The 26,142-nt window shown below is 38.7% G+C and overlaps 1 protein-coding gene across 3 annotated transcripts in view; it reads right to left on the bottom strand.

Annotated features, from left to right (window-relative positions):
* Window positions 1-26,142, bottom strand: part of LOC132829080 (scaffold attachment factor B2-like) — a 77,266-nt gene that overhangs the window by 29,316 nt on the left and 21,808 nt on the right. For 2 of the 3 annotated variants that reach the window (XM_060846383.1, XM_060846384.1), the window contains exons 4-17: window positions 20,465-20,722; window positions 18,764-18,841; window positions 17,404-17,431; window positions 15,410-15,908; window positions 14,871-14,920; window positions 14,236-14,351; window positions 12,835-12,984; window positions 11,500-11,624; window positions 5,900-6,051; window positions 5,551-5,639; window positions 3,845-3,987; window positions 1,357-1,513; window positions 957-1,078; window positions 713-868 (exon numbers count right to left, since the gene is read on the bottom strand). In XM_060846383.1, the coding sequence (XP_060702366.1) occupies window positions 713-868; window positions 957-1,078; window positions 1,357-1,513; window positions 3,845-3,987; window positions 5,551-5,639; window positions 5,900-6,051; window positions 11,500-11,624; window positions 12,835-12,984; window positions 14,236-14,351; window positions 14,871-14,920; window positions 15,410-15,908; window positions 17,404-17,431; window positions 18,764-18,841; window positions 20,465-20,722 (2,123 nt within the window). The remainder of the gene's footprint in view (window positions 1-712; window positions 869-956; window positions 1,079-1,356; window positions 1,514-3,844; window positions 3,988-5,550; window positions 5,640-5,899; window positions 6,052-11,499; window positions 11,625-12,834; window positions 12,985-14,235; window positions 14,352-14,870; window positions 14,921-15,409; window positions 15,909-17,403; window positions 17,432-18,763; window positions 18,842-20,464; window positions 20,723-26,142) is intronic. The other variant, XM_060846385.1, reaches the window with a different exon arrangement.

Raw genomic sequence — 26,142 nt, 5'->3', positions numbered from 1 at the left:
CACGCACTACTTGGAGACTCATCCCCCAAAAGGCAGCAGCAGCAGCCTTGCTGTTGGTGTCCAGTCCAGCTGCCCCGGAGAGGGGGAGGGGGCGCGCAATGTTGGACGGGGATGGGTGCGACCTGACGGGGCTCGCATGATGTGCGCAGGTACCTTGTCTCCCGAACAGAGAGCGGACTTCAAAAAATTCCAAGCCCAAAGGAAAGGCATTTAATTGTTTAACCGAACGAAATAAAGCCCATCCATCTCGTTTGGATAATCTAGGTTCCTCTGTACTTGGGACTAGTAACTTCCAGAAAGTCACAATCAAAAGGCAGACTTCTACTGAAAATATATTTTTAGCTGAAGGACCATTTTAAATGAAACTGTTTAAAAACATTGGGAGCAAAACAACTTGAATTTTTAAATTTTTAATCATGAACTGGAAATATATGAAACCAAAATCTGCATTATGAAATAGACAGAGTTTTATTTACATTGGCTCCAACCTTATGGTTAGTTTTTGTTCCATCAAGTGTCGTATTAGTAAAATTACTAATTTAATACCATTGCAGCGCATACAGGACACTCAGATTGCAAAGATAGATAACAATCAATGCTTTAAAGTGCCCTTAAATCAAAGGTTTCCAAGTGTAAATAACATTCGATTGTAATTAGCCGAGTATCATCATTCTAACATGCATCATCTCGTCTACTCCTGGTTGTAACTCACCTGTCCACCTGCATATCCGGAAATCCCCGACCTCTATCCCTGTGATCAAAATCATTGAACCTATCTGGACGACCAAAGTCTGCTCCATGACTGCTGTACCTGCTGTCACTGTCAAGGGCCATACGTTTCTGATCAGGCCAGTACTGATCATCCCGTCTAGATGAAAATTAAAACAATGTTTAGGAGTACATACAATATCTAGTAGACACTGAGGGGTGAACTGAATTAGAGATTAAATACTTACCTATCAGCATCATAAGGTCTTTTAATACCACCACGGCGCTCATGCTCATAACGCATTTGCTCCTGCTGACGTCGGAGTTCTTCTTTCTCCCTATTAATTCTCTCTTGCTCTCGCCTCCTCTCCTGTGTAAAGAGGAGTGTTTAGGACAATACAATGGACAACACTGAATCAATAATTAAAAAAAGCATTGCGTCTTCAATCTATTTGAACTTATGCATCCTATATATCCTACTATTTTTACACTAAAGTATCAGGTGCTAGACATTATTTTGAAAATACCTATAAAATACAATTAAATGATTTCCTCTACCTCCGAATTAAAAGTAGCTAAAGTGCATCTTCAGTTTTTAGCTATATTGATAACTCAACTATTTTTATTCTTCTTGTTCCACCGTCGTACCTGCTCTATTCTGATTCTCTCCCGTTCTAGCCTTTCACGTTCTAGCCGCTCCCTCTCAAGTCGCTTCCTTTCAATTTCAAGCCGCTCCCTTTCCCGCTGGAGCATCTCACGTTCTTCACGCTCTCGCATACGCTCCCTCTCCCATTTCTCACGCTCTCTGTTAGAGGGAAATATTATCAGTTAACTACAGAAACAAGTCAACACCGGTTGTCGAAATAAAAGCACCATTTACCATAAAAATAATTTCTCAAGATGTGCAATCAACGCAAATCTCCTCATAAACAAAGAAAGCAGGAAGGAGCTGACCACATTCATTGCTACAATCATCTTTAATAGTGCAAATGACCCTTTTTCAATTATATCAAAACTGCTAACAATCTAACAGGAGAAAGCTCAAATTGTGCTTTCCTACCTTTCATCAATTGCAGCTGGAGGAAAAATTCAGCAGAATTTCCTCAAGGTTGTATCCCTAACAAGAAACTCACCACAAACCAATGGCCAATGTGAGCATGACGTGATATGGAGGGGTTTCAAATCTCATATTACAGCACAAAGACATCTATATGCTTACCTTCAAAACAGTGTGTGCCTCTGCTGAAATGATCATCTTCACCTGTCACACCTAGATTCAAAATTACCCATAACCATACCAAGTGCTCTCATTCATTCAAACCTACACAAAACTTATATCACGTTTGTGTGATATCTTGCTCATTTGCTGTGCTTAATGATTCCGAAATTCAAGATGCACAAAATTTAAAACATTCACCTCCGTCACTGAGTTATATATGGATTTGGTTATCTTAACACTCAATGCCAGATTCTCAATGCTCCGAGTCCGCTTGCTTGCAAATTATTTGCTGTTTGATCTGCTTTTCCTCTGCACTATTTCTGACTTTGACATTAAAAAGGTACTATTCAAATATCCCCATTTACAGAAGTCCAGCAGTCTTCTGGTGATCTGCTCTATAGATCTGGTTGAGGTGGAATATTTTATTGCCATTTACATCAACATATTATTCAATCAGTTATCAATAGGTTTAGCCGTTCTCTGGACGAAAGCATTCCATTTGTACCTCAAGATATTTCTTCCAAAGAAAAAATGAAAACACAAGAGTACACTTATAGTTTGGAAAAGACTAGTGGAAGCCAAGTGGCATACATGAGACAGTGTTGCTTTTTTGGGGGCACTGAGTCGAGATAAATTGACACCATCTATTGTGGATTAAGTCGAACCTAGTTTTGCAATAGCTTTTAGATTGGTTTAGCTGCAGCTTAACACAGATCCTATGACTGAAATGTAAACAGAAGCCTCTAAAGGCATGGCAGAACACCTCTGACCCCCTTTCTGCTGAATGTTTTCTCCCACTCTATTGAAACAACAGGAAAACTATAATCAGAGACACTGAAAAATAAAGGAAAATGAAAGACCCACAGGTCCAACCAATGTGACAGTGAATTAAGACTACCTACTGGTTTGCAAAAGCAAGAGGATTGAGAGAACATCACAATCCACTTGTGTGGTCAGGACAAGTAATACAGAACTCCGCGAGATTATTTTCCCTCACTATTTGGTTATTCATCAGTATGTATTCAGGATAAAATACATTTAAGCTTAACTGCAATAGTTTAGTAATTAACTTTGCATCCTGTCACTTTTGCTGTGACAAAACCAGGTATGCCTTCCTTTTGGTTCCAAATTGCAGTGAGCCAGATAAACTGATTTTCATGGTTTAGTTAGATTCATACACATTGATCAAGGGTTGTCAAATAATGGAGTTTGATTATAGCTATTTTAATACTATACAACTTTTATACTATGCCAGATTACATTAATATACTGCTAATGTTCACAAAGACCATTTTTAAAACTCAATTAAGGTCTGTTCACTTGAATTGTCACCACTCAAGTTACTTAACTTGTACATCAAATTTGCAACTCCTTAATAAATTTCTGAACTTAAATTTACAGCCAGCATTATCTGCAATTTTTAACCCGTTTATAATGAGCTACGCACTCTCAAATTTCATCATTCGCAGGGGTCCTCAGGAACAGAATCCTCACAGATATGGAATGACTATTTCCCATGGATCACTCAAATGTTCGTCCTTGCAAAACAAACTTGCTCAGGAAAAATTTACATAAAATGTTCAAAACTATTACGAGGATACGTAAATTGCAAATAATGTACTGAACCCATCAGTGAACAAGCCCACAGTAGATCGAGACCAGTCAATGGTTTAGCACAGTAATTTTATATAGCATGGACTACACCGAGAGGATCACCAAACAGATCCAAACGAATCCATAAGTCATGCATTTCAGCTTTCAGTCAGAGTTAAAGATTCTTGGGCCTCATTTAAAAAAAGAAGTTGAAAGATCGCAAATAAGTCAAATGTATATTTTGCAATGGTGCAGGAACAAAACTGAAATGAAATTTCCCAAATTGCTACTCGGGCCTGTTACGGGTTATAAAACTGGCCTCACCTGCGCCTTTCTATCTCACGAATCTCCCGCTCTCGCTGCCTTTGCCGTTCACGTTCCCGTTGTTCTTTGATCTTATCGAAGGAGAGCATGTCTTTCTTATCCTTTTCTTTGCTATCCGATTTGCTGTCCTGACTTTTCGCAGACTAATTTCAACAAAGAAAATCTAAATTTTAATACTACATAGCTCAAACTGCGGAACACAACTTGGGTCTGTTTCACTATAGTAAGAATAACCCAAGATATAGCCACTTCTTAGACAGACTCAGACTGTCACACAGCATTCCCTCCAGGACAGAGTGGAAAAGCTGGAACTGCAGCACCAAAACATTAAAAATACATAATTTCTCATCTCAGTAAATGCCAGCACTACAGAGTTAACTTTAACAATCAAAAAAGACGAATTGAAGCTATAGGAGGAGAAACAAAAGAGAGCCGCGGAGTTAAGTATGTTAAAAGTGCCAAAATAGTGAGGAACTTGGGCCCAGAATTTGATTTTATAAATCAGGGAGAATATTTATATCATGTAGGTCAATGCCCTGGATGCACTGAAAGATAGTTAGAATTTCAATAACTATCCAAACTCAATGATCCTTGCATAACCTTTCTCCTGATCGCAAAAGCCAAGTGAGATTAGTGAGTTCTGTTATCAGGTGTGCTGACAGTGGAATGAGAATTAATTACCTTGACTAAAACAGATGAGTTGGACTCAATCAATTGACAGGTATAAAAAAAGAATGAGATACAGTATAATTATAGAATCCCTATAGGGTGGAGGACAGTTATGATTCTGCAAGAACACCAAATGGCTGCATCTTTCCTAACACAGGGAAAAAACAAATTTCTTACTAAAACAGTTAGATAAGATAGCATTACAGAGGTCTGCCAAGGAAATGATTTAAATCTGCATATGAGTACATTACAGAGTGCAGATACAGGGCTTAACACTGGCTTTATGATTGATTGTAATATGCTGCACTCAGTGAAACTGACCTACAAGCATGAGGCCAGACAATAGTTTCGTCAACAACTATTTTGCATAGAAATTACTATAAAGAGACCACACTCTAGTTCATTACAAATTCTCTGCCATGCATTTACAACTGCTCCAAATGGAACAGAGTAGATTATCTAATATATTAACACATACAACCTTCGCCTAGGCTCAGACCACAATTATAAACCGCTTGAACATTATTGAATTTATTCATGTATATACACACTGTAGTTTATGGAAACAACTTTATACAAGTCTAAAGCTCAGTGCAATTTTATATTCCGAAGAATTACTGATCGGGACATATCATTAGCAATCGATTAACTACTGATAGTTTTAGAATAATGAAAAGTTAATAATCCTGGAACATAAGGAAATGACAATTCCACACCTGACACTAAGAATACTGCTTGGCAATCTCAGAGGTCACAAGGCAGCTGTCATTCAGTGAGCAAAACTGTGCCTAGTGTATTACATATTTGATTTAAATACATTGCAGGGCAGAACAGGGTTTTGTGCTGCATCTCAATTACTTGCCAGTATGAAACCCAGTCAAATTACAAATGTCTCACCATAAATACAGATTTCTTTAAAAACAGTTCCCATTCTTTCATGGGATATTTTTCATTGTCTAGAATCATTTGGAAAGACAAATTCATCTTGACTGAGCTGACAGATTGTCTTACTGAATGGAAGAATTTGGGGTACTTACCACTTCATCTTTGGATTTTGTTTTCACACTGATGACTGGCTCTCCCTTAGATTTATCCATAACTACTATTCTCTCTGAACCCCGACTTCCTGAAAACATAAAGATAACGAACATGTTTTAACAAATAATAACAACAGGTAACCCCACAACAGTATGCAAAATAAAAAAGGTGAAAAGCCAACCTTAGACTGTTTTTTAAAAGCTTGAGTTCAAACTCGTTTACCCGAACTGATGCAACAAAATGTGCGCCTGTGGGATTAGCACAATGCTAGAAGCTTACAGGAACCAACATTGTCATTTGTTTCATCAAAACACTGTATCCTTTTCCAATAGCTACAAAACACCTTACCTGATCTGCTTCCACCAGTGTGAGAGGATCCAGCCTTCCTTTCACATTTTGAATCTTTTTTGTCATCTCTCTTTTCGTCCTTTGAATCTTTCTTCCTATCATCTAATTTCTTAGAATCCTCTCTTTTATCATCTTTTTTCCCACTGATAGACCTAAAGCACAAATTACATTTGACATTGCATATTAAAGAGATATCTATGTGGGATTTAATAGAAGACTGAACAAGGGAACATTTTAGAGAATCATTAAGTCATTGTTTGCTGATGCTTGTCAGCTTACTTTCATGTATACCAAGATGTGAACTGATCAGACTTGAGAATTGGGACTTTTTCCAATCAACTCCACACCCAGCATTAAACCATCAGGTCAGTCATTCAGCCTCACAACGTCACGTTGTTATGATTATTCATGTTTCATGGAGCTATTAGTGTCACTCAGTAACCTGTTGTTTTTATTTTGTAAATTCTAGGGTTACCTTCATAATTAAATCAAAAGTCTGATTATAGAAACATAGAAAATAGGCAGAATAGGCCAGTTGGCCCTTCGAGCCTTCACCACCAATCAATACGACTATGGCTGATCATGCAATCTCAATCTTCCATCCCACCCTCTCCCCATACTCCTTGATCCCTGTAGCTACAATGGCCACGTCCAACTCCACTTTAAATATACCTAATGAACTGGCCCCAACAGCTTCCTGTGGGAGAGAATTCCACAGGTTCGCAATGGAGTAAAGAAATTCTTCCTCATCTCAGTTCTGAATGGCTTACTCCTTATTCTTAGAACATGACCCATTGTTCTGGATTTCCCGAACAGTGGGAACATTATTCCCTCATCTCGCCTGTCCAGTCCCATCAGGATTTTATACGTTTCAGTGATATTCCCTACACATTCTTATAAATTCCAAGAAATATATGCCCAGTCGATACAGCCTTTCTTCAGATGCCAGTTCTGTTGCCGCAGGAATCAGTCTAGTTAAGCTTTGCTGAACTCCGTCAATAGGAAAAATGCCCTTCCTCAGACGAGACGACCAAAAAACTTCACTTAATACTCAAGTTGTGGCCTCACTAAAGCAGTGTATAACTGCAAGACATCCATTGTTCTCGTTCTGAAGGATAGCATGCTATTAGATTAGTGAGGAAAGAGCCCTTTGGCCCAGCAAGTCCACACCGACCCTCCAAAGAAATTCAGACCCATTCCTCTGCATTTACCCCTTCACCTAACACTAGGGGCAATTTAGCATGGAGAAAGTGAGGTCTGCAGATGCTGGAGATCAGAGCTGAAAATGTGTTGCTGGAAAAGCACAGGTCGGGCAGCATCCAAGGAACAGGAGATTCGACATTTTGGGCATAAGCCTGAAGAAGGGCTTTAGCAATTCAGCAATTTAGCATGGCCAATTTACCTAACCTGCACATTTTTGGACTGTGGGAGGAAACCGAAACACCCAGGGGAAACCCCCACAGACACGGGGAGAATGCGCAAACTCCACACAGACAGTTGCCTGAGGCGGGAATTGAACCCGGGTCTCTAATGCTGTGAGGCAACAGTGCTAACCACTGTGCCACCGTGCTGCCTACCGTGAGCTTTCCTCACTGTCTGTGGAACCTACATGCCAAACTTCAGCAACTGTTCCACCATGCACCCAGATCTCGTTGCGCCTCACTTGTTTCTAAACTGCCACCAGATAATAATCTGGTTTCCTGTTTTTGTGACCAAAGTGGATGGCCTCATATTTATCCACATTACATTATATTTGTTAAGTATTTGTCCACTCAGCTGGTCTGTCCAAGTCACCCTGCAGCCTCCGCTCAGTGCACACTGTCACCCAGCTTAGTGTAATCTGCAAATTTAGAGATATGGCATTCAATTCCTTCGTCCAAAACAGCTGAGGTCCCAGCACTGAGCCCTACAACAACCCAAATGTCACTGCCTGCTACTCTGAAAAGAACCTGTTTATTCCAACTTTCTGCTTCCTGTCTGCCAACCATTTCTCTATCCATGGTCTGATACCAAGGGCATAAATTTTCCTTACTAATTTTAAGTGGAACCTTGTCAAACGCCTTTTCAAAAGTTCAAACACATAACATCTACTGATTCACCATCATCTACTCTACTGATTTGACAAGCATAATTGTCAAGCCTATGCTGACTAGGATGGATTCTGTCACTACTTTCCAAATGCTCAGTGATTACATCTAACTACTGACTCCAGCATTTTCCCCTGTATCAATGTCAGGTCAACTGACCTATAACTCCCCATTTTCTCTCTCCCTCTTTTTTTTTAAAGAATTGTATTACATTAGCTAATGCATCAGTTATTTCTAGGACCACTTTCTTAAGTACTCTGGGATGCAGAGCTTTGGAGCATTACCATGCACTTAATACATTTCTTTCCAGCCTTTAATGCATGGAATAAAAGTTATTTACTAATTGAGGCAACAATTGCTCAGAACATCCTTATTTGTGGGTTTAAAGCCCTTAAAAACCTGAAAGTGATAGACAAGATGATACTTCAACGTAATTAGGAAGGAGAACTCCATTATGAAGCTAACTTTCTGATGAGACACTGAACCAAAGTTACATCTACCTGCTCAGCTGAGTGTAAGGTTTCCAAGTATGACAAGAAACTTACTAATGTTCTAACTTAAGGTTTTATTTAAGTACTCAGCAATTAACTTTAGTTATATAATTTACTACTTTTAAAGAACATAACAGACCATTTATACAACCACACTTTAAAGAAGCTCACAGAACATGAAACACTCTTGCTCAGCTTAAACTTGTTTACCTTTTAAAGAGTTTGCCAAACAACTAAGAAAGGCAAATGCAGATGACGCATTACTTACAGAACAGAATTCAAGATGTCAACTAAAACTCCATTTTCCAAATCCATGTGGTGGAAAAAAATTTAAATAATTAAAGCATTTAATAGAAATCTGCTAATTTGGGTTTTATTTCCAAATTTAAAATTCATGAACAGTTATAAGTTTCAGCAAAGTTTTCAAACTGATTAAAAAGTGTAGTTTTCAAAAGGATCAAATGATACACAATCAAGTGGCCTGGGTTAGTCATTGCACCTGCTGCTCTGTCTTAATTTCAGACAGCTCTTCTTGGGATCTACTGGATTCTTCAAACTCATTTGAGGCGATGCGTTGACACGTCATGTATTTGGATTCAGTGAAATATTTAATGAAAAACCTCAATAAGGCACAACAGTAACTAAATTGGCATAAGATAACAAGCTTTTGCAACAAGCTATTTTGCAAAATAACAAACTTCTACACAAAGTCATCACCCTAAACTGGTGAGGTTACAACTAATGCATTTCCATTGCATAGCCAGAAGATTTTCATCTGCAGTTTCCATCATTTTTGCTCCCACCTCAGATGTTGGCACAATTCATGAAATAGCATCCACTAAATTTCTTGCTTATATACGCGCTCCTGAATTTACGCAGCATTATGCTAATTTACAAGAGAGTCATCACCTTAATAATTTCAAGGCTTCCTGGTTCTGATTAGGTAAATATTCCTTTGTTGACAAATTTTACATTTCACTTTCATTTGAAACATTCTGGTCACAATCAACCCATCTTGGAGCCCCCTCTTTCCTGCTGCAACCCTCCATATCCTATTGGAATCGCCACTCTTCTTGCACCCCAACTGCAGAGTCCTTCCCCTCTCTGTCCAAAGTGCCTCAATAGAGCCTCCTACTCGACTCACCACCCAGACTGAAGTCTCCTTCTCGGAACCTTGATCTGCTGCACTCTCTCCTCTCCATTTCCACCCACAAAAATAACACCTCCTCAATCACTGGGAGATGCTTTCATTATAGTGGTGGTGGGGGAGGGCACCGGCCTCAAAATGTACCCTGGAATTAAGAAAGGTTCACTGCTTCCAGTTATCTATTTATTTTTAACTCACTCATAAGGCATGGGTATCACTGGTTGGTCAGCATTTATTGCCCATCTCTAATTGTCCTTGAGGTGGTTGTGGTGAGCTGTCGCCTTGAATTGCTGCAGTCCATGTATTGTGTGTGAACCCATAATGGCCTTGGGGGGAGCTGTTCCAGGATTTCAGCTCAACGACAGTGAAATTAGGCAGAGTGTGTCATGGAGGAGAACTTACAGGTGATGTTCCTGCATATCTTCTATCCTTGTCCTTCCAGGTGGAAGTGGTCGCAGGGTTAGAAGGTGCTAAGAATCTTTTGTGAATTTCTGCGGTGCATTTTGTAGACAGAACACACAGTTGCTATTGAACATCAGTGGAGGGGGGAAATGGATGTTTGTGGATGCAGTGCTAATTAATCAAGGCTTTATCCTGGATGGTGCAGAGTATTGTTGGAGATGCAACCATTCAGGCAAGTGGGGAGTATTCCAACACATTCCTGACTTGTGCCTTGTAGATGGTGGACAGGGTTAGGGAGTCAGGTGGTGACTTACTGGTCACATATACCTTATCTGTACTTGTTATTGATAGACCTTTGAGAATTTGCTAGTGAATGAAACTGGTTATATACCCGTTCATGGATTTTCTCAGGTATCTTAAAAGCTGTGTTTTTGAGCAAAAGCACAATTTTTCTATATAATGTTTGGTAACTCAAGAGAGCAGATTGTTTACCCCAACATTTAGTCTGCATAATATTTAATTTTCAGTTCATGAGGTGGATGTTTTGAGAATGGTATTTAAATGTAATTGATTTTATCTGGCTTTGCCACCCATACCCAGTCTTGGAAAGTGAAGGTATGCTATAATGTGTTGCTGCTCTTATCTACAAGAAGAAAAAGTAATAATCATTCCAGGCTGTGGTTTTGCTCAATTTCAAGAGCAGCAACACATCATAGTAGCACGGTGTCACCTTCCAAGAGAAATCTTTCAAAGTTTATTCAAAATAAAATTATTTCGACCATTTAGTTTCTAAAAAGTGGCCACATCAGCCCCATTATTCACAAGGTACTCAAATGAAGCAAATAGCCCATTTCTGAATATGGAGATCCCTTGCCGTCAAAGTTAGGCAGTGATTCCAAGGCTTGTAAAAAGTACTCATTGGTACTTTGCCTAGATGGCTGTTCCTGACCAGGACTTGGCAGCGATTTTCCTGACCATAAAGCAGTGTGCCTATATCTTGAATCACTAGAGACTGGAATAGAAGTGGTGTAAATATTCTTAAAATGTCAAGCTTAGCATTAAGGTTAGATAACTAACTGATCAAAAGATGAACCCTTAATACAGTGCCTGTATAGATCAGGACACATCGTAATGGCACTGCAGAATGCTCTTCCATTTTGAACAGCTTCAGCAGTCAAATTCTATTATTAAATTCAATTCCCTTTTATGGCATGCAAGCAAATTTTGATAACCAAGTGACAATGTTTTGTGCAATTTTGCAACAAAGCCTATTCAAAAAAACATCATATGGCACTTTTATGGTTTCAGACAGTTTACTGTCAGGGAAAAAAATGAAATCCTTGTATATTCAGAGCTTTCTTTCTTTACAGATAGGTTGCTCAACATTCAACAAGATATATTGATAATTTCAGAAAAAGCTACCAAAGCATTTTTTTTTGAGAACATATCAGAAATTTAGGAAACGAAACTTACTTGTCAGTTTTGAACTCTGCAGAATGGCGTCTATCGCCACTGAGTTCTCGACCTGAAGCTGACTTTTGATCCTTTTTGGAGTCCTCCTTCTTATCTGGCTTTTTACCTGAAGGCTCATTTTTAGCCTGAAAATATAAAGTTTATAAATTTCACATATGCTCAGAACAACCACAAACCATCACATGAGCTTCCACATGTCACATTATAGGCTAGTTGATTTCTTGCAACTTTGCTCATCAGTACAAATTGTAATGGCCTTCCAACTGTGGACAATTGTTTTCATTTTTTTAAAAAAAATTTAGACTTTCACTTGCTCTCTCCCTTTTTGCAACCTTTTACCTCAGCTTTTCATCTTCAATGTCCTATGCGCTGCATGCTGCATAATTTAGTTTCTAGATGTGTGTGCACATATATATCCACTCAAAATAATTCTGATATGTTCATAAAGCTTTCAGTTAATGAATTACTCTGTAAGTGGCAAGTTAGAATAATATCTTATGTCTCAGTTCTTCAAATGACTGTCAATTGCTACAAGGTGCCTTTGATTCACACTGCATCTAGGTAGCAATGTCTTGGTCAACAACATCTTCAGTCGGTTCTCAAGAGATGGCAACAAAGGAAGAAAATTAAAGCATGACTGAAGCATTACCCTGCTTTGTTTTCCAATAATTTGTAAAGACCCCGAGCCAGGGCATGCCAGCTAAACCTCTTCTCAAAACACAACACTACATTCAGACACACTGTAAACCCAAGACAAGGAAGGAACTAAAACCCTGGAACGATGTGCAATGTAGATTTGTCTCGTGATGGGGAACAGAGCTAGTAAACAGCCATAGCTACCAAAATGTGGTAATTCTTTTGAGAATTTTGATGCATTACGTTTTAGCAATTATAATAAATCTTCCAACTCCTCTGGGTTAATCAGCACCAACCTAGAAAGTTAAATACACTTTCTTAGCAATTAATGCTTTTAAAAAAAAAACAAAAATTAGAGGTACAGACATTTCAGATCACCAACAGCATCCTAGTATATGAAGTGTGTGAAGGACTTATACTGCGATTCAAATTAATTTTCAATTACAAGATGACGTTTAGAAATTTATAACATCATTAGCCAGGGCTTTTGGAAAAAATACATGGATATTTTATCAAATGATCTTCTAGGTCAATTCCAAGTAAATCACTCTTCCTAACGATCGCATTTTCAAACACTATCAAGCGATGAGCTCATTGAAAATATTAACTATTCTTTCCCCCAAAATGCTCAGGTTCAACTGCACGCTCAGCATTTGTTTCTTTCAGACTTGAATCTATCCCATGCTGCTTTGCACTCACCTTTTCTACAGAGATCATTCGTCCATGAAGCTCTGTTCTGTGCAAATTACCAATACATTTTGTCGCCTCCTCACTGGTCGACATGGTCACAAATCCATAGCAACGTGCTCCAGGACTACGAGCATTTGTCACTACCTTTGCACCCACTACCTATACAGAAGAAGCATCACATCCAAGTGAAAAACAACAAAGTTTAATTGCTTTACTGTAAAACTGCATTAAATTTTCAGAAGGCAAATTGCATTTATGTCAATCAACATCTGGTCGTTATTATTGCCAAAGTCTGCTGGTCAGGCAACAAACCAGTTCACCTGCAGTCAAATCTTTATGTACTAAAACATTACTCATTACAAAACAACAATTATTGCCAATATATATAAAATTATTTCTTGCAAAATCAATGAGATGAAAACCAACCAAAACACCAATCACCCCACAATTAATGAGAAAACTACTCAACCACTAATTCAGCTATTTATGTAATTCAACGTTTAGTTAAAAGTACATCATGGTTGAACATCCATGCTTCCTCAATGTGCATCGTGACAATGTATCAGGTGGTTTCCAAAATGCATTTGATAAACAAACTTCAACACCTGATCTCTCTCTCCATTCCAGTCCCAACCTAACATAATCCTCTTCTGTGCAAACTGCCCATTCAGATCGCATTTGTAGACAAGTTTCCAATAATCAAGATTTAATACTGTGCAATTTCCTTTCAACAATGTGCTTAGGATTTTCAATTTCTGCCTTGGGTGCTGTATCCACATTTTCAAAAAAGTGCATCAACAACACTCAATTTCTGTCTACAAAAATAGGCACTTTATTATGAGTTGCTGTCAAGTTTTACAATTTTCCATTTCGGCATTTAAAATCTGAATGCCCACTGATAACTGGGACTGTCACTTTATAGTTACCTCACTAAGAATTTTTCTAGGGAATTGAAAGATATGTGGGGTGGAGGTGGGGGTTGGTGGCAAGGAAGTCTAAGATCAGCTACAAACACAATGACAAAACAGTTGCAACTGGTTTCATGGTCTATTCCTTTTATTTCTTTTGGTCTATTCCATTTTTTCATTGCTAATAAATATGCATTTTATTCTGGTTTTAAAACTGCAAATCTCATTGCTCAGCTGTCAGACTACATTTCTGTTAGATGTCTTTAACAAGTAATCTACCAAAATATTCCATTAAGTATTTATGGCAGGTGACATTCTACTCATCACATTCATGCTGACCTTCCATATACCAATTTCGTCAGTCCTAATACTCATTCTATCCCATATCCCAGGTTTCTTCTAATTCTCACGACCTAAAAAAAATCATTCAATCTACATTAAAGCACTTCAAGCCCTAAAGACATTTCATATGTTATATGTCAGTCAAATCTTCAACCATTACCTTGCCATATTTACTGAAGAGATTCTTCAAGTCAGTTGCTCTGGTTGCAGAGGACAAACCACTCACCCAAAGGTTCTTCCCTGCAGTATCTGTAATACTGGCATTACCAGATCGGCCTGAACAAGAAGGTAAGCAAAATAAGCAAACACATCAAGAAATTCAAAAATTACTCTAAAGAAACTGCACTTGAAATTCCATACTCAACAACTGTTGCTTTGAGAAAAGAAAATAAAGTGGTTCTTGTGCCCTTGCATTATAATCTCTATGAAGCATAATGCCTCAGACTGATATAACCAATTCCTAAACTTGCTTCCTTCTCTGGGAGCCAGGCAAGGTTACTATTTACATAGTATAGTAAAATGTTAAGGTATTTAATAATAGTTAATATAAACAAAGTCTTATTTTAGTTTTCAAATTACATTTTTATGATTTTCAATAACGAATGAAGGGCAGAATTATCGCTTGCATAACAATCTTTCAAAAATCTTGGAAATAGTTCTTATTAACAGTGCCAATTCCTGAGTGTACAGATTCAATAACAAAAAATGAGGAACAAAATTATATTTATTAAATTGAATAATGACTGAAGTGCAGCACTCTGAACAACAGTCACTGGTGAAAACTCTGAGGCATACCTTTCTCATCCTTTGCAGCTGGTTTAGCATCTTTTCCATCCTTGATAGAACTAAAGGTACAAAATCAGATTTGTTAAATAAAGAATAAATGAAAATTAAGTATACTTGCCAAAAATACTTTTCCAATTCAAGAAACTGTCCAATACCTACCAACGTATACAGCTATCAGGTATAGATCACAGAATACAACAAAGCAAACATATTAGATGTAAGGGAATCAATGACATTTTAGATCCCAATTGGAAATGGAACTGTATAACAAATGCCTCATTACGTTTTTGGTACTGTTGGTGAAGAGTACACAGAAGCAAAATATTCCAGTTTGTGAACAACCTCTGCAGGTTGGAGAGCAGAAAGTGTAAAAGGAAGTTGCCTCTAACAGTATAGGAAAAGAAAATTAAGATTTTTTTAAACAAAAAAAAAGCAAAAAATCAAAAATTGTCACCACTGCACAGGCCAAATCACGAGATAGGTTTACTGGAATCTTAGTATGAATGAAAAAAAGAAAGCTTCTGATCTAGAACTGAGAAACAACAAACCTCTTGTTCTGATCACTGCCCTCTATAATCGAGGTTTCTTTCTTAGCTGCTTCATTAGAATCACCTTCATCTTCTGTTTTCATGGTTTCATCTTTGCTTTCCTCAGTTGCTGGCTGTTCTTTCTCTGCACTCTCAATGCCTGCCACTTCTAACTCTTGTTTCTGTTGGTCGCTTTCTGTTTCGCTCAAATTTACTGTCGCGTTCATTTGAGTTTCATTTTTATTGCCACAGGGTGCTTGATCAGAGGGTTTCTCGGAGTCAGTCCCCAGTGGTTTTGATTCTTTCTTGGGCGCATCCAAAAGCAAGTCATTGTCGAGTTCTAGTGTCAGTGCATCTTCTGCTTGTACTGTAACTGAGAGGTTGTCATCTTCTTCTTCTTTCTGGTAGGAGTCTATGTCGATCATTTCTTGTGCAGATAGCTGAGCCTCTTCAGGGAGTTCCTCCTCGATAGGGACTGAACTACAAGCTTCCCCCGAACTCTCGGCTACATTCTCCTTCTCTACGGGATCAATGGGAATAGAATGGCACAAGGTTTAATTACCACTGAAATACAGCAAAACATACACGGAGCTAATGTGTCTGCTGTGTAACTATGCAGGACACTGCCCCTAGCTTTCACTAGTATCACAGAGAGATTGGAAAACTGAGGGAGCACACAACTACCTACAGAAATTAAATTCATTGTAATTTCTTCACTAATTTACCAATAGTTATTTCATTAACCTCACAGATCAGGAGTCTTCAATGCTGCAAACCGATAACTTTGGAAGAAAGCAGAAGCAGTTCAAGTGAGACCATGACAAGTCCATGTATTTCCAAGTAAACAGCTGAAGTCAGAAATTCCTCTGCAGTTCAAGATGATCAGAAACTATTTCCAAACTGCATCCACGAGTGTTCAATAATGTTTCCTTTTGAGAGTCCTAAGTCTTCTGATTAACTTCATTTCTTCCAAGTAAAGCAAGAGTCCAACAAAACATATGAGTAGATTGTTCGAGATTTTTTTAAATATTCCTGAGGAGATTGGTCTTCTATTTGCTTTAATCTGCAGCATTTCTTGAGTTCACACGACTTTGTATATTTTTATTCAAATATCATAAACTGGTCAGTTTCTTTTACTTTGATAATACTTCAGTTTAGAGTCTAACACTTCCCTAAGAATTGGCACTTCCATCTCATTGCCCATTATGTAGAATTTAGACGTATGAAAAAATACTCTTGTGTACTCATACATGCCACCAGATCAGGTTTTAAGACCCAATTAGATTGCAAAAGGGATAACAGCATTAATATATGCTGGCCTTAATACATATACACATATACAAATGATGCCTAAAATAGCACAACTGAGTCACTGCATTTCCTTGTTCCCTCAAAAGAACACGTAGGCCAAAATTACCAAAGCGAAGAATACCTGCACATTTATTATTGTCCGAGAATGACAGATAAACTTCACCAAAATAAATAACCGTCTCAGTGGACGACGCAGAAGCTGTTACGTCTCTCATGTATGTTTCAGTTCACTGAAAATGTACAAACAGCAGCTGAAGCTACGTTTGAATCAGGTGCTGGGTTTCGTATTTTTCCCCATATTTATATTTGCTATGGAATGCCTTAATAGCTGTTAAAGCACCCTAATAGCGATTTTCAAGTCATTATAATCATACTAAGTGTAAACGTATGTTCAGCTAATCAATTAAGACTTCAACAGAAATGAGACCTTACTCAAACAGATTACTATTGGTTCTTCCCATTCAGGAAAGCTGACAGTTTAATCATCTGTGTTGGGTCAGTTGTGCAATTTAAAGCCTTGTCATAATTGAATTAATGTAGGAGATCTGGGACATGCCTAAGTTTTCCAATCTCCCTGTACTATCTGCTCTGAACCACTGCTATTATACACCAGAATACTTGCACGTGATCATGTTTTTTTTCTAAACTGAGAAAAATTTAAGTTGCACTGGGGGACATGGATGAAGAGAGGGTTTCTTTAATACCTGTTTCTTCAAGTAAATCTTCAGTATCCTGAAAATAAATGAAATTAGAAATTCAGTTAATGCTACTATAACCAACGTGAAGCTTACATATAATTAAGGTCCACTGGCATTTACTATCTCCAAAATTCAAGTTGCAATTCACACTTTCTTTGAATGACCCAAGTGCAACATGATTAACTAGGTATTAGAACAGGAAAGACACTTTAACGTATAACGCTGAAGTTTTAACTGAGCAGAAACTGTCTTTCAATGAACTAAATGTTCGCGTGCGATGCTACTTGGCATTTCTGACATTGAACAGGAAAACAAAAATTGGAAAATGAAGCAGCCATAGCCGAAGAGTTCCTAGTTATGCCACAGGTGAAGGGTGCAAAAATATATTAACTATTGTAAGAAGTTCAAATTGGGTCAGTGCAAAGACAAATCTACAGCAACATTCTGGTAACTACTAACATTGCTGACTATAAATTAAGTATGCCATACCAAATAATAGCTGAAAATGTGTTGCTGGAAAAGCACAGGTGGTCAGGCATCATCCAAGGAGCAGGGGAATTGACATTTTGGGCATGAGCCCTTCTTCAGGAATGAGGAGAGTGTGCCAAGCAGGCTAAGATAAAAGGTAGCGAGGAGGGACTTGGAGGAGGGGCGTTGGAAGTGTGATAGGTGGAAGGAGGTTAAGGTGAGGGTGATGGGTCGGAGTGAGGGTGGGGGTGGAGAGGTCAGGAAAAAGATTGCAAGTTAGGAAGGTGGTGCTGAGTTCAAGGGTTGGGACTGAGACAAGGTGGGGGGGTGGGGGGGGGGGGGGGGGGGGGGGCAGGGAAGGATATGAGAAAACTGGAGAAATCCGAGTTCATCCCTTGTGGTTGGAGGGTTGCTAGGTGGAAGATGAAGCACTCTTCCTCCAGTCGTCGTGCTGCTATGGTCTGGCGATGGAAAAGTCCAAGGACCTGCATATCCTTTGTGGAGTGGGAGGGGGAGTTGAAGTGTTGAGCCACAAGATGGTTGGGTTGGTTGGTCCGGAACGTCGATTCTCCTGCTTTTTGGATGTTGCCTGATCTGCTGCGCTTTTCCAGCAATACATTTTCAGCTCTGATCTCCAGCATCTGCAGTCCTTACTTTCTCCTCAATGTTCAAAAGCAGTGAAGAACAGACTTGATTACATCTACACCAAATTACAACCAGCAAAGCAATATAAAATTAACACAAACCAAATTTGTAGTCATAGTTTCTCAAAATAAATGATCAGGAGTAACATCATAACCAATCTACCCAGTTAACACAATGCAGCTATTTCAAGATGACATATTTCAACCAACTGTTTTAGAAGCATTTCAAAATTAACCACAAAATGACATCCTACTTCTTTAATCGACATAGACTCCTCTTCCGCACTGCAAGGCATCTCAGAGTCCATCATCTCCTTTGGTTCATCCACAATCTGAAATATGACATGAAAAAGTTCAGGCAAAAAAGTTCAAACTGATTCAATGTGTAAACATGCCACTGAGTGTGTGCAACAAAAATGCTACTGTAAACAAGACGGTTTCTCAAATCCAACAGCATAGTGACCATGCAACTCAAGAATACGAAGTCATCAGGTCCCTCCCCAAAATACAATTCTCAATTGTTTATGTTGCTTGTAGTTTATAATTAAGGTGACTTTCTGACAGTAGTCAGTTTGTTATTAGGAATGTCAATAAACTGTCTCATAACTGTTGAGATTCCATCAATGCAAGTTTCCAATTTCAATGCTCAAGTTAAGAGCAAGAAAGAATAAACCTGTTCAGACATGTTATGACACACCTCAAGGACAAGTGGGACATGAAACTTCAGGACAATCCACTAAGGCGAAGAGGGCCATCACTGCTTACTTGAAGAACAAATTTAACACCCAATACTGGCACTTTAAATTAATAATTAATTTCCAGTTTAGGCAGGAGTTAATGAGTAGTAATTTCTACTGTTTTTAATCCAATCTCAGAACAGCAAACCTTCCCAACACAACATTGACATTGCACGTTTTGCGCTGTGGAGGTGCCGGTGTCGGACTGGGGTGGACAAAGTTGTTTTTTAAAAAAATCACACAACACCAGGTCATAGCCCAACAGGTTTATCTGGAAGCACTAGCTTTCACAGCACTGCTCCTTCATCAGGATGGAGTTGGATTATAACCTGGTGTTGTGATTTTTTTAACATTGCACATTTCCTACACTACCCACTTTGGCTGAGATTGCTAACGTGTGTGCTATGAATGTTATGTTCAGCAAAATCTAAATTGAGATAAAAACCAGAAGCACACAGATTTAGGCAGCTCATTACTTCATACAAAGCCTTGCACTTCTATTAACCCTCACTTTCAAATACTGACAAGCTCTCATTAAAAGATACAACAAACTCTGCCTGTAGCAAACACTAAATGTGCCAACTTCATTCCTACTTTGAATCCTAAATGATGGATTTTAGAAATTCTCATTAAATTGATGATTGTTCAATGACAATTTCCACATCCCCCAACAACCAGAAGAAATAGCATTTCCTTATTCAGTGATAATTGTAACTGAACATTAAAATCTTAAAAAAATGTTCTATCAATCTTCAGAACACTCCAGTAGAAACAGTTCTGCATCTAAAGTTGCTCTGTTCAACTTCAGGTTCAACCCCATATTAGGCACCATCCTGGTCAATCTAGGCAACACGCCACTACAGATTAAAGACCCCCTTTCTTAGTGGGTGCCCAAATTTTGGCCTCACCAATATTTTGCATCGTCGTTTAAAGATCTCAAACACCTTTCACTTTTTTAATGGTCTATTTGCACCATTAGGAAATTGTTAATTTCAAGGGTAGCTTCTGCAGCCAAAGAGGAAATATTTCAATTCCATAGGCTGGGTAGTATCAGAACCCAGATCTCCAAAGAAAGTGTTCTAACCTATTGTACTATCCAGTGTCTTCCATAATAAGTTAATTTCAACTTCAGCTTTGCTCTCTTTTCAGATTATATCCAACTACAAGTAAATGCAAATACACATCCACGAGAAGTGAGTTAATTTAAATTCTTCATACTTCAGCTGGTAGATCCGTGCTTAGAATCAGAGGTGACTCCAGTGGTTCTTCTGCACCCATCTCCAAAGGCAGCTGCATAGTGATATCTACAGGTAGTCCTACGTGTTCAATATTTTCGGTTAAAGATGCTGTGATTTGTTCAATCTCATTTTCATCAGCGCACCCTGCCATTGCACCTTCGATGTCAGTCTCAGGCCCAAAATTAACATCTAATGCTGAAATGTCCTGTAACTGGTCAACACTGGCTTCAATATCCTCCTGTAATGAAATATGCACATTACTTTAGGGTATGGCAATCAACAGGCCAGGAATCACACTGTATGTAACTCAAACAGTTAGATAATACAGTGCCAAGCTACCATTCTGAAGATTGATCAACACCCCAAAAAGAGTAAAAACTCATGACATTGACTTTCAGGACTGGAAGCTGGTCAATTTCCTAACTAAGGCTTCATACAGTAGGGTAGTGACATGTCTAACAAGACAACCCACTGAAATGGACATTGTCATGTTCACAGTGCTGTATTACTGTATGAAGACAAGGTGTACTAACACACTAACCAGATTAGTTAAGTCCTAATCATTGCCCTTGAATGTTTGTTAACTAAATTTGTATTTAGCTATACCAAAGGTTTGCTTAGTCCACATTCAGAATGGAAGTGCAGCAGAAGTATACAAAACCTGAATTTGCTGTTCAGATCAGAGGCAGTCATTACATTTTCATATAGTTAGATGATACAATATATGGATGACCCATAATGAGACATCCAGGTGCTCAAGAAAATACCTAAACTTGTAACAGATTTTACATTAAAGAATTAGCTTGACGACTGTTACAAATTTAATAGCACCAATCTAGATTACTTAAGACTTTATAAAACCAGCTGCTATCATTTATGCAGTATATTCAAGGCAGTAGCTTATCAACACTGGGGCACTTCAGTGATCTGTTTAGTTAGTAAGTAAGCTGCCAAGTATATTCACAAAAAATATTTTTATATCTGTGAAATGAATTAGTCTAACCAAATCAGGGAAGTATGGCAGACTTGTCAAATGCATATATGGTTTCAAAGATTTTATTTGTGGGATATGGATATATCCAGCTATGTTGCTATTTAACACCCAACCCTATCTGCCCGAGATAAGGTGGAAGGGCATTCTTGAACCATTTAAGTCCTCTACGTATAGGTCCACCCATAGTGCTATTAGAAAGGGAGCTCCAGTATTTTGACAGTGACAATGAAAAAAATGGCAATACGCTTTCAAGCCAGGACTTGGGGAGAAACTCGCAATTGAAGGTGCTCCAATGTATCTAATTCCCCTTGTTCTGTAGTTGGGGAAGGTCATGGGTTCATTAGATCCAAATGGTTTGCTGACACTGCTGCATCTTGTCGATCATACATCACTGATAGTGGCAACTGTGTAAACAGAGTGAATGCTGAACATGGTGAATGGGTTGTTTTGATCAGGGCACTGTCAAACTTCTTGAACGTTGTTTCAGTTGCACATTTCCAACAAGTGGGGAGCAATGTTTAAGTTCAAGCTGGATGTTGCCCACATCTCACCGCATATGAACAAAGACTGCTTGAATATCTGAACAGTACTGAATGATGGATGGAAGATCATGGATAAAGCAGCTGAAGGTGACTGGGCCTTAGACACTAACATGAGGAGCTCCTGCAGTGATAACTTGGGACTGAGATCATTAACCTCTAACAACCACCTTCCTGTTCTGGGCATGACTCCAACCACGGAAGAATTATCTCCAATTTTCCCAGGGATTCTTGATGGCATACTTGGTCAAATGCTGCCTTGATGACAAAGGAATTACTCATACTTGTGGAGTTAAGCTCTTTCGCTCATGCTGAGATGAAGGCTGTGAAGAGTTCAGCAGTTGAGTGTTCCGGGTGGAAACCAAGCTGAGCGTCAGCGAGGAGTTCTGTCCATTGCAAGTATCACCTGATAACACAGTTGATTACTCCTTCCATGAGTTTGTTGATGATTGAAAGTAGAGTGATACTAAACTGCATGAAATCCCAGATAAACAAGAATACCAAACATGTAAGACCTCTCAAGTCTGACATGATTTGTTGTGTGCCATGGTTTGGATTAGTACCAATGAGTACCAAACAAATTTAAGGATCTTGAAAAGAGATTAAGAAGCAGAAACTCGACAAGTAGATGAATCTGTGGTCAGAGGGATGGTTCAAATTTTGAGGGTATTAAACTGGTTCAGGGAAAGTTAGATCTTTGCTCACATGCAGGTTTGCCAGTGCTGTTAGAATGTGCTTCACAGAGCTAGCCAGATAACAAGCTAAACATAGAGCTGGAAATGGGCAGGTAGAAATTAGCAAGTGGAAGGAAACAGAAACAAAACAAATGCTTGATTGTGCAGAATGATTTGTACCTAATGCAAGGGTGATAGTAAGGCAATCAAGGATACGAATTCCCTGGAAATATAACTTTTCTTTAGATAATTAGGCTTCCAGGTGAGATAAAGGGAGATTGCTAAAAAGTAGATAGGGCTCCAAAAACAAGGTCAAAGTTGTAGGAAAATTTCTGAGAAATGCAAAAACAAGTTTGCATTACAATAACAACTAAAATACAGTCAGCACAGAAGTTGCGAAGTTCCTTAAATTGCAAATAGGTAACCTTTTTAGCCAAACAAACGAAGAGGGGGAAGCTTTTCTCAATTTAGTTTAGGGAATGAAGCTGGACAAACTGATGGAATATTAGTGGTCGAACACTTGTGTTTTAGTAATCTCAATTCATTTAAACGGAGTCAAGATCCCCACAAAGAAAGAGTGTAAAATAGCCAAATCTAGAGATCCTTCGATGACAAGTTGCAGAGTTAAGATCATAATTTTGCATTGCAACAGGCAGTTGTGGCTACAGCTTTATGAATAGGTAATTTAATGTCAATTTCCTGCCTTCAACCTGTAATACTGCAGTACTCCCTTTCAAATAACCGCCCAATTGCCTTTCAAATGCCTCATTTGAATCCACATTCACCACACTTTCAGGCAGTGTATTCCAGACCTGAAACACTCGCTGCACAAAAATGACTTTTCTCACAGTTTATTTAATCTTGCATATTCCCACCCATCTCTCTCTAAACAACTTGTGTCTGCACCCCTTGATGATTTTGAACACCTCAATCAGATCAGCTTTCAGCCTTCTCTTTTCCAAGGAAAGCAGTCTGACTTCTTCAATCCATCTTCATAAGGCAAAGAAAATTATGAGCTGAACAATGCAATAAGGTCAGAAAAGTACAAACCATGGGGCTAAAATGAAGACAACACTGGGGAAACAAACAGTGATTTAAAAAGATTGGAAAGTAACAAACCAGGAAAATCCAAAGTTTTAAAAAATTTAATACACAAACAGCAACAGGATAACTTGAGAAAATAAGATCTAATAGGAAGCAAGAAGGTTAACAGTTCATAGATGTCTACAGAACAGAAAAAGACCATTTGTCACAATGAATGTGGGCCAGTCAAAAACAGCGACCAACTATTCGCATCCCGTTCTCCAGCACTTGGCCCACAACCTTGCACATCTTGGCACTGCAAGCGTACATCTAAGAGTGCACACCTTTTAGAGGGAAAGGTGTGGGGGTGGAGTCAAGGATCAAGTAAGTGTGTGGTGACAGAGGATCTGGGTAATTTTAATGAATACTTGCAGCTGGATTCAATACTTGAACAGCTGATGATAAGGAGAAAGTATTGAAATATTGGATGGGGTTAAATTTAATAGATAAACTAAAATATTTAACACCCCTTTCAGCAGATAAATCATTTATTACATGGCATAGGTGTGACAAGTACATTGTTTGAGAGGGTTATCAACACCTTTGACGAGGTGCCACAAGGCTAGCCACAGAGTCATAGAGATGTACAGCATGGAAACAGACCCTCCGGTCCAAACCGTACATGCTGACCAGATATCCCAACCCAATCTAGTCCCACTTGCCAGCACCTGGCCCCTATCCTCCCAAACTCTTCCTATTCATATATCCATCCAAATGCCTTTTAAATGTTGCAATTGTACCAGCCTTCAACACTTCATCTGGCAGCTCATTCTATACATGTACCACCCTGCGTGCAAAAACTGCCCCTTAGGTCTCTAGTTCTGGACTTCCCCACCCCAGGAAAAAGACTTTGTCTATTTATCCTATTCATGCCCCTCATAATTTTGTAAACCTGTATAAGGTCACCCCTCAGCCTCACAAACGTAAAAACTATTGGGAGTGTACCAAACTGGGTCGAAAAGTGGCCAAGTCAAAAAGCAAAATAAAGACGGATGAGTGCTTTTGCAACTGGAAGACTGTACTATATGGTTCAGTATTCAGACCCTGCTTCATGTAATTTGTATTGCTGACAAGTATCTAGTTTTATAACTCCTACGATTTGGAATATATCTAATTTTAGGAAGCGGATTCCACTGCCCCTCCCCAAACACCATGGCTACTCAGACAGTACCTTCCAGCTCCACATCTCTACAGCTTGAGGATGATAAGAGGTGTACAGGAGCTCCACAACCTTCAAGTTTCCCTTTAACCACACACCCCCCCATCCTGTTTTGCAAACATATTGCTCTTCCTTCACTGACGCTGGGTCAAAATAGTGAACACACCTAAGAACACCTTCCCTACATCATCTGAATAGCTCAGGATAGTTCACCACCACACTTGCCAGGGTAACTGGGAATTGACAATAAATGCTGACTTAGCCATTAATGCAGAGAAATTTGTGAATGAAACATAAAATGGTCATGTGGTTGATATTTAATGACAAAGAATTAGAGAAGTTGAGCAAAAATACAAAAAACTGAATTCAACCCACAGAAATGGGGGGAAAAGAGGGAGAGAGAAGGCAGGAAAATCAGGGGCCATAGATTTAAAGTCACTGTTAGAACAATTAGAGGAGAAATGAGGAATATTCTTCCATTCAGAGCATAGGGATTTGAAAATCTGCCTGAAATGATAGTCTAGCCAGAAACTTTCACTACCAATAAAAAGCACATTGTCAGATGAAGCTCCATCACCTGAAGAGCTATGTGTCTAATGCAGAAGCAGGAATTGAGTAGGTAGCTCTCTGGTGACCATGTACAAATGATCTCTTGGCTACTGTCATAATTTCCAATGAAATACATGGGAAATACCAGATCTGATTCTATAACCTGGAGTACCCAGTAGCAAGAACCAAAAGGCTATAGAAAACAATTTGTTTTCAACTTCATTAATAAATATCAGATTTTCAATTAAAAACAATTTTCCTCCTCTGCTTTAACCATCAGCAGAAAAACAAGTGTGTTCCACAAACATTGCCTATTCTGTGAACTACTCAAAGTAACAAAGCTTTGGGAATTCTACCTTCAGTTTATATTTAACAAATCCTAATTCAACACATGCTCGTGTGGCAAGGTATTGCAATGTTTGAGGTATGTCACAGGAATAGTAGTCTGGATAGTAGTGAAAATAACAGATGCTGATGAAGCAAATAGTACAGCAACAGCAAAGAGGGGTGGATGGATGATAATACTGAACTATCTAGAAGTTGCTGCTGCCACCAAAAAAATGGCATTACACCATCTGCCTCATCATGGAAACGATGAACATTAATTACAATTAATATTGCTCAAATGGCAAAGCTTTTTACCTTGCATTCATTATTACA

This window comes from Hemiscyllium ocellatum, chromosome 28, assembly GCF_020745735.1.
Source record: "Hemiscyllium ocellatum isolate sHemOce1 chromosome 28, sHemOce1.pat.X.cur, whole genome shotgun sequence".
NCBI lineage: Eukaryota > Metazoa > Chordata > Chondrichthyes > Orectolobiformes > Hemiscylliidae > Hemiscyllium > Hemiscyllium ocellatum.
This window is presented reverse-complemented; position numbering and strand designations above follow the sequence as displayed.